We start from the raw sequence: 8,980 nt of genomic DNA, 5'->3' as shown, positions 1-8,980 counted from the left end.
ATTTCAGGGAATTTCAGATTTTCCTTCTTGTAAATTTCACACTTTAATCTAGGATGTTTTTCCTCCATCTAAATATGTGAAACCACTCGGGAGAATTCAATTACAGCCTGCAGACGGGCTCCATCTAAGAAACTGTCCCGTTAATTAGGATTCCTCTCTAAATCCCAGCTCGCTGTCTGAACGTGATGCTGTTGTTCCTCAGGGGAACAAATCAGGATGAAATCTAAACAGATTTTATGTATTAATATCCTACGTAACCATCAGTAACACCGAGTACAGATGAGGTGTGGAGTCCACGTGCAGGGGAACCTCGAGTTCACCACCAACAAAACCTGCTCGGAGCAGTTTAGAGATGCGGCGTAAATTGCCATGGCAACAGACCCCGGGTAACACCTGTCCACCTTTCGTACCTTCTGCAAAGTAACCAAACATACTCGAAAACTCACCAAACTTTGCACATAATTCGGTGCGGCGTGACAAAATGGCTCGCTAGCGCCCCCTAAAGAGCAGCCCCCGGACAAAGTATCACCAGAGTGTACAAAATTTCTGTCTACATGTACAAAAAAGCCTCTTGGAGCGATGTCTGACACCCAACAGCCAACAGGAAGGCGGCCACTTTGGATTTAATAGTCATTTTTGGTGATTTTAACAACTTTGTACGACTTTTAATCGTCAATGGGTTTAGACTGCACAGCGAAAATTTGAAGTCGTTCGGACTAACTTCCCAGGAGGAGTTTGTTAAAGTAAAAACGGTTATTATCAGTTGACCACTGTCAAAAATCGACGATTCGCCATGAAACAGGAAGTTGTTGTAACTTCAGTGTACGTGCTCACATCTGCACCAAACTTTATGTGCTTGATAACAGTCCCGCCCGAACACGTCTACATGTTCAGTTAGTCGTAGTGCGAAGTGCTATGGAGTGCCACAAAGGGGACACAGGAAGTGATGATTAACACGTGTGTGCAGCGTCCAAATCGCGCGACACAGCTGCACCGGCAGAGCTCCAGTATCTGCAAGGCGGCCTCCTCACACCTCGACGCGCTACACGTGCGAGGGCCCAACGCTGCTTGCAGCTTTAATTTGCTTTTATTTTCTATAGTTCCAAAGCAAAAACCTTTGTTATAAAGTTGAAAGCTACTTGGCAATAAATCAGATTGTGAGCTTATTGTTTTGGTGATAAAGCCTGGCTGTTATCTTGGAGCAGCCTCTGCACAGTTCTTTGCGTTGGTGGTTTTGAGATCTCATGGACGAGAACGCTCTTTCAGTTGTGTTAGCAAACACGTTAAGTGCAATAGTAAATGTGCAGAAGTATCCTGCGTCGGCTTCCCAAGCCAAAATTGTCATAGCGCCACCTACTGGCAACAGCAAATAAGTATAATGCTGTGATGAACTACTCCTAGCAGGTTGGCCATATCCACTTCCTATCTCAGACAACCCTCAAGACACTGATATGTTTTGTTTCACGCCTTACTACAAACCGTAAGTAAGCGCTGTTTTATGATCATAATTTCATTCAACATTCTCAGTGTGGCCTACACTTCACATACTAGGACATAAAGTGTAATTAACAGGTGCTCCCTAGCGCCACTTAGGAGACACAGGACGTGACGTTTAACTCCTTCGTGAGGTGTAAATCAAATTATCAGGTGTAACTCAAAGTGCTTTTACACCACATCTGCATTCACCATTCACACACCGGCGGAACAGCCGCCAGGGGCAATTTGGGGTTCAGTTTCGTGCCCAAGGACACTTCGACACGCAGCCTGGGGGAGCCGGGATTGAACCGCCGACCTTCCGATTAACGGGCAACCCGCTCTATCTCGACGAAGCAACAGACACACGCGCGCGCACACAAAAACTTTTTTTATAGTACTGCTTCTTAAGCACCTGACGTGGAGAAATAAATGCTTTGCAGTGTTCCCTGATGCCTGCTACCATCGAAATGTTACAGCTGAACACAAAGCGCATGACAATTCTGAGCCGTGTCGACGACCTCCCCTTAATCGCCCAACAGGAAGCAAGGGCCAGTACAACGCTGGTCGCAGCTTTAAATTTTCTTACATTTCCACGACGCACTGAGATCAAATGACAGGAAATGAATTGGTAATGTCCAGATCCACATGCACGGCTGTCTCTGTCATCTCTAACTCCACTATCTTCCGTCAGATCCCACCTCCCTTCTTCCTGCAGGCATATAAAGCGATAAGGATGCGATCCTGCACGCCGGCTGGATTGATCGACCAATCCACTAACAGGAATCGAACCCGGGATGGGTGAGATTTTAGCTTTTTATTTTACCTTTTGTTAACAAAAAAAATATACTAAAAACATTTAACATCTGCGTTTGTGTTTAAGCAAGATTGCTGAATTGAGAGTGTCAGCTAGCAGCTTTAGTTTGCAGACGGACGCCGTTTCCTCTGGAGTCACGGCACCAATCTGTCACAAATCAGCTTGTAAACAAAGAACAGGTAAGGTGGCATGATGACAACTGTTTAATAATCATGTTACACTAAATATTGGTTTAAAACATTTTATTACAAAGCTAAATTAACTTAGAAGCTTCTGCCAACAAACAGTTCAAAACAACAATCACAGAAAGGCCTGTAGACATTCGGTGCCGTCACTGCAGCAGTAAAAACGGTGATAAGCTTTTTTATTTTCTCTGAATTAACTCGAGAGATATGAAACTTGTCTTTGCAAACATTGTGCCACAAGATGTGACATATTTGATTATGTGGTACTCAGAAACAACATATTAGTGGCCAATGCCCCAAAAATGAAAATGAATGGACTTGAGATGTCTGTCATACATTCATAGCCAATTCAACTTCAACCCGTTACTTTGACACCTGTCAGCCAGCCAAAAACAAGCATTTTCATTTACACTGGTGTAAATTCATGTTAGTGTGTGTTTAATTTACACCGTAAGGCTGGCCGTGCTAAACATGTACCCGCTCCCACCGGTATAAAGTGCTCTGGAAAAGAAGCTCCACTGAATGCTGGATGTGATGCGAAGTAAGTGAGCGATCATTGGTGGTCTGCTCCTCACAGACCTGTAGACGACTCTGTCGGGGGAGAAGTCACAGCGCTGACTCTCCGGGTTCATCAGTTTCATGGTTACGATCGCAGAGTCAGATGTCTGGAACCAGCGGACCTGAGGGTGGAAACTGAAACACAACCAGAGGATAAAACTTAAAATCCACTTCAAATTCAACACGCTGGTTTTGTTTCAGAGACACCAAACAACTGTAGCTCGTATGAAGAGTACACCATGAAGAATTAAGTACATGTAACTAAAATTATTTAAGTACAGAAGTTGTTCTTTTATTATCCAGCCATACGGTACCTTTTTCTGGAGTCAGGGCAGCCTGCTTCATTAGTGCTGATGACCTGCTGGCTGTTGCTTTCAGCGTCACCTGAACACACACAGCATTTCAATACACTTTCTGTGAGTTAGCAGCGGAGACTAATCGCGATGTTTGTCTCAGGTTCAGGAAACAAAAGTCTGTTTTAGCATGTAATTCTCCTGAATATGAAAGCAACTTCTTGTTTCCACTCTGCCTCACTCTCACAATGGCGGTTATTTACTAAATTTAATAAATTCTAATGTACCAGCATGTTTTCTTGAGCCACGTGGCGTGAATACCAAAATGACCCCAGTTTAATCTAATGCTTAATGTTCCCTGACAGCGTCAGTGATAGAAAGAGTGCAGCTCTTCATGTTTAGTGATCTACCTGACCAGCATGACACGTCTGTGCATCTCTCTACAACTCTTATTGAAGCTTGAACTATAATTAGGGAATATCATTTTTACCATTTTCACAGGGGGTGGGAAGTTCTCCTCCATCTCTGTTCCTGTGGATCATAAAGCTTCTGTTCAGTTCCCCTTTTAGACCAAAAAACCCAGTGACACATTTCCTCTTCTTTCACTTCTACCTTTGTGTGTTTATGTGCGTTGGTCTTCTGTGATTGAACGCTCTTGTTGTGATGTTTATATGTTCTTTCTGAATAAATAAAGCTTCACTAACACGGCGGTCCAGACCTGTTGGGTTCTAAAGCGTTGACATGTTTCTCTCTTTTTTACTTATGGACTGATTAACATTTACAACACACAACTACTAACGTCGACACTGAAAAGAGGAGATGGCTCAATTTCAAAACATTGCAGAAAATAATTCATAAATTTTGAATGGAACGAGTTGTGGTCAGATACGGTGAGTTTGTAGGGAAATCTCTGCGTTATGAGGACAGATGCAGGTGTGTTTGTATGTGATGTAATTCCCGCCTAAGACTTTTGCTCTGTCCAAAATCTATGAAGCCTGAATAAAGACCAATCTACCCGAGACACCCACCTCATCATCTGCTGAGCTGACTTCGGATCAGCAGCGTGGGCGTCTTCCTGTCCAATCGCTGCTCGAATGGCCGGAAGGGATTTCTGATCACACACTGGATGCAGGTGGGGTTCAGCTGCTGGTGGTGATGGGACCGGGGACCGGATCACTAAAGATACTGGACCAAGTGGCTCACATGGTTCGAGGGGAGGAAGGTCAGCGAGTCCGCTGTCCTCTGCTGACCTCAAGACTTGAGCCAGAACGTCCTCCTCAGCTTTGATCCTGACCTCCAGAGACACCGGACCATCGGCCGCCCTACAAACAACAAAGTGCCGCTTCAGTCCTCATAGTGTAGGTGGCCAACATATTCTGACCATCCGGTCCAGTTCTAGGACACTTTAGCGTTTCCCTACCTAGAAATGTGACCCGCCTCCTCACCGCTGCCGGATTTGGTCTCCTGGTGGAGCGCCCTCAGCAGGTCCAGATGCTCCGGGTTGCTGACTCCCATCCTAGTGTTCAGGATCTCTGAATGTACCTTGTATTCATTGATCACAGTTTTCACGCCTGGCAACTGGGTCACACGGACCTTTGGTATAAAAAAAATAAAAATCTGATTGACATTTGCTGACAAAATCATTTTGATCTACTTTGGACTGTTGGAGAAACGTAGGAAGTCTACGGTCCCCAGGAAACCTTGTGATAGTCCATCAGTAACTCACGGACTGATCCAGGAGGTGACCGACGGGTAAAAACCTACCATGGGATCAACAAAAATGGTGTTTCCCAGACTGAAAACTGCTCTGGCTCGGTGCTGCAGACCTCGGATCTTCTGGCTGATCGCTCTGGTGACCTGCGAGCCAGAAAATGTCCAATCACACGACTGTTTGTTTGATGCTAGGTGTCCGCAGGTTTAATCAATTTAAACTCAAGACTGAGAACAGTTTTAATGCCAGGTACATTTAAATTTAGGACCTTTTCCCCCCCACAATTGAGTACTACGGATAAAATTAAATTTCATATTGTGTTATTTATGTATACTGTGAGAAATCGTTAACTGAAATTACCATCGCCTCCACCAAGTTACAGTTTACGTCCACGTTTGTCCCGACACATAATAAATGCAGTGACACACATGCAAACTGAGAAGGGATGAAAAAGGCGATATGTTTGCAAAGATGGATGCACCTTTGCATTTACTTTAATTACTATTCAGTGTTTTGTCCTAAGACAGAGTTGTGTTAGCGGAGGTGAAGCACGATTATTTATTTTGCGTGCTGGCAGAGTGGGTAGGAAAGAAAATGTTTTGTTTTCCAATAAAGAAATATGCAATTACACATAATTTGACCATTATTACCATATCTGTGAACAGAAAGTAGAAAATCTAGTGCAGATTATAAATAAATACCCATAAAAAGCTAAACTTGCTAAAAACCTGAGCTGTTTTGGGCCTCACCTCTTAAGCCTTATAATGGCAGGAAAATCCTCTTTATATGACCTCTGGCTTTTTATATTTGTAGAAATGAACATAGGCAACATGAGAAAGCTCCGCTGGACATGTAAGAGTTTGCAGCAGTGAGGTAAGACTTTACTCTATTTTCTTACTCTTGATGTGTCACTTTACTGAGCATTCGACTAGAATCTGAAGGCCGGCTGAGCTCAAACAACTGGGCATTTCATTTGTGCATTAAAATCCGAAAGAACAGGCTCCTCGTTAGCTTAAAGGTGACTAGTTGGCATCCCTTATTTGCTTTCCTAACCTCAGTTCAGTTCAGTGTGTAATTGTCATAATTACAATATCAATCAATATTGCAATAAAGCGCGAGTGTCCTTCACGGATTTGCAACATTTGCCTCTTATGTTTAAAGATATTAAGGCTAAACGAAATAGCAAAATCTTTGATGGTTGACAAATTTCCTCGTGGCAATTATTCACCCAAACTTATTCTTCTTTGAGCAGCAGTAAAGTATTTTACCTCAGACAGTAACGACGTTTAACATTCATAACTTTCTCAGCTGCAGGGTTTTTAAGATTTGAACATGGTCACTGTAAGTGGGCTTTCAAGACAATTGTCTGTATTTTCTGACCATTCAAGTTATGTTCGTTTGTGTATTTGAAAGCAAGGTGAGGAGGTGAGCAGGAAACCTTGGGGTGCCAGTCAATCTCTCCGTCGACTGGTTTGACCCTGCAGACGACGATCTCCACGGCCTGGCCGGGCAGAGAGTGAAACTGCTCTGGGAGCTGGAGGATCTGATGGGACTTGACCTCCTCCTCCTTTCCCACGTCAATAAACCGAACATATACGCTGAAAAACAGCCGGTCACCTCTGTCTGGGACAGACAGGATCTTCACCCTGCCGCAGGAAGCACACAGTCACTTTACATACAGGTGAAACTCAAACAATTAGGATATCGTGCAAAAGTTCATTTATTTCAGTAATTCAACTTAAAAGGTGAAACTAATATATTATATAGACTCATTACATGCAAAGTTTATTTGACTTAATTTTTATGTTTATGGCGTACAGCTTATGAAAACCCCAAATTCAAAATCTCAAAGTGTCCCACTCTAATCAGCTAATTAATCCAAAACACCTGCAAAGGGTTCCTGAGCCTTTAACTGGTCTCTCAGTCTGGTTCAGTGGAAGAAGACTGCTGACCTGACAGTTGTGCAGAAAACCATCATTGACACCCTCCACAAGGAGGGAAAGCCTCAAACGGTAATTGCAAAAGAAGTTGGATGTTCTCAAAGTGCTGTATCAAGGCACATTAATAGAAAGTTAAGTGGAAGAAAAAGGTGCACAAGCAGCAGGGATGACCGGAGCCTGGAGAGGATTGTCAGGAAAAGGCCATTCAAATTATTAATAAAATGCTTCGACACAAATTCTTTGCATCGATGCTTCGTTTAATCCATATAACTATATAGCACAGTGTTTCGCACGGACATTTATTACTGTCGCACATCGCGCTTACGCTGTGAAAACGTCAGGATTTTAATGTAGCCGTTTGCAAAGTGGAGGACGAGAGAGAAAATGGCGAGGGACAAAGAAGAAAGTGTCCAAAGTCTGTTATTATTTCATGCTAAAGAAAACAACAACTCTGTGTCACAGTCCGTCCACCGTGAAACAAAACTTATGTCGCCTTGGCAACAGCACGACGGCAGCTGAACAAAAAGGTGTTCTGCCAGCGGACCAGAGACAAGGTAACAGCAACTTTAGCATTTACATGAAATCATGACTGATTGTTGAGTTGAAGCCAAAGTAAGCCGCAGTCCTCAGCTGAAAATGTGACCACGTGCGTTTGATGTTCTCCTTTTTGGGCCGTGAGTTGTGACCTCACAGTCAGGAGTTAACTGGGTGTCGGGAGCTGCAGCTTTTAACTCCCCTCCAGCTCTCTGTAGTTCAGACAATCCCTGCTAGCTGCGTGTGCTGATCATCCTTTCATCCATATTCGTCTTTATAACTGTTAAACTCAGATAAAACTGAAGTTATTGCTCTGGGGCCTAAGCACCTCCGTGACGCATTATCTAAAGATATAGTTTCCCTGGATGGCATCGCCCTGGCCTCCAGCACCACTGTGATGAATCTTGGAGTTATCTTTGATCAGGACATGTCGTTTAAGTCTCACATTAAGCAAATTTCAAGGACCGCCTTTTTTCACCTACGTAATATTGCGAAAATCAGGAACATCCTGTCTAAAAATGATGCAGAAAAACTAGTCCATGCATTTGTTACTTCTAGGCTGGATTACTGCAATTCCTTATTATCAGGCTGCTCGAAAAAGTCCGTTAAGACTCTTCAGCTGATCCAGAATGCTGCAGCACGTGTTCTGACAGGAACCAGGAAAAGAGATCACATTTCTCCTGTTTTAGCTTCTTTGCATTGGCTTCCAGTAAAATCCAGAATAGAATTTAAAATCATTCTTCTTACCTACAAAGCTCTTAATGGTCAGGCACCATCTTATCTTAAAGAGCTCATAGTACCTTACTACCCCACCAGAGCACTGCGCTCCCAGAATGCAGGGTTACTTGTGGTTCCTAGAGTCTCCAAAAGTAGACTAGGAGCCAGAGCGTTCAGCTATCAAGCTCCTCTCCTGTGGAACCAGGTTCCAGTTTGGGTTCAGGAGGCAGACACCATCTCCACATTTAAGAGTAGGCTTAAGACTTTCCTCTTTGATAAAGCTTATAGTTAGGGGGGGATTTCCTATGATGCACTGAGCTCCTCTCTCCTCTACTTTCTCTCCCTCTGTATGCAACCTTATCCCATTATTGCATGTTACTAACACAACTTCTCCCCTTTCTGGTAGTCTTGTGCTTTCTCGTCTCTCTCCTCTCTCCTATCACTTCCTGCAGGTGTTTCTGGCTCTGGAGCTGTGGAGTCTGGAGCTGTGGCTGCGGGTCACCTGCTGCCCCCGTGTTCCTGCTCGACACCCTCTGCTGCAACGACTATTGTTGCTAGTCTTATTGTTGTTATTGTTATTATAATCATTAACATTACGATGGTTACCATTAACACTATTATAAATATCTGTACCATTTTTCATTTAGTCTATAGCAACATTACCTTCACTGTGTGTACCTCTGTGTGTATATTGTGTAGGCTGCCTCCCTCCCCTCTCTCTCTCCTTACATCTCTCTCTCTCTCTCCTTACA

General features: G+C 43.6%; 1 protein-coding gene across 4 annotated transcripts in view; it reads right to left on the bottom strand.

The window, feature by feature from the left end:
* Positions 1–8,980, bottom strand: part of tdrd12 (tudor domain containing 12) — a 39,715-nt gene that overhangs the window by 9,658 nt on the left and 21,077 nt on the right. For all 4 annotated transcript variants that reach the window (XM_046036868.1, XM_046036867.1, XM_046036870.1 and 1 more), the window contains exons 29-35: positions 6,476–6,683; positions 5,091–5,183; positions 4,747–4,919; positions 4,355–4,648; positions 3,817–3,857; positions 3,348–3,417; positions 3,055–3,168 (exon numbers count right to left, since the gene is read on the bottom strand). In XM_046036868.1, coding sequence (XP_045892824.1) covers positions 3,055–3,168; positions 3,348–3,417; positions 3,817–3,857; positions 4,355–4,648; positions 4,747–4,919; positions 5,091–5,183; positions 6,476–6,683 — 993 coding nt within the window. The remainder of the gene's footprint in view (positions 1–3,054; positions 3,169–3,347; positions 3,418–3,816; positions 3,858–4,354; positions 4,649–4,746; positions 4,920–5,090; positions 5,184–6,475; positions 6,684–8,980) is intronic.

This window comes from Micropterus dolomieu, linkage group LG22 (genome assembly GCF_021292245.1).
Source record: "Micropterus dolomieu isolate WLL.071019.BEF.003 ecotype Adirondacks linkage group LG22, ASM2129224v1, whole genome shotgun sequence".
Lineage (NCBI taxonomy): Eukaryota > Metazoa > Chordata > Actinopteri > Centrarchiformes > Centrarchidae > Micropterus > Micropterus dolomieu.
The sequence above is the reverse complement of the archived record's forward strand: the minus strand, read 5'-3'. Positions and strand labels throughout refer to the sequence as shown.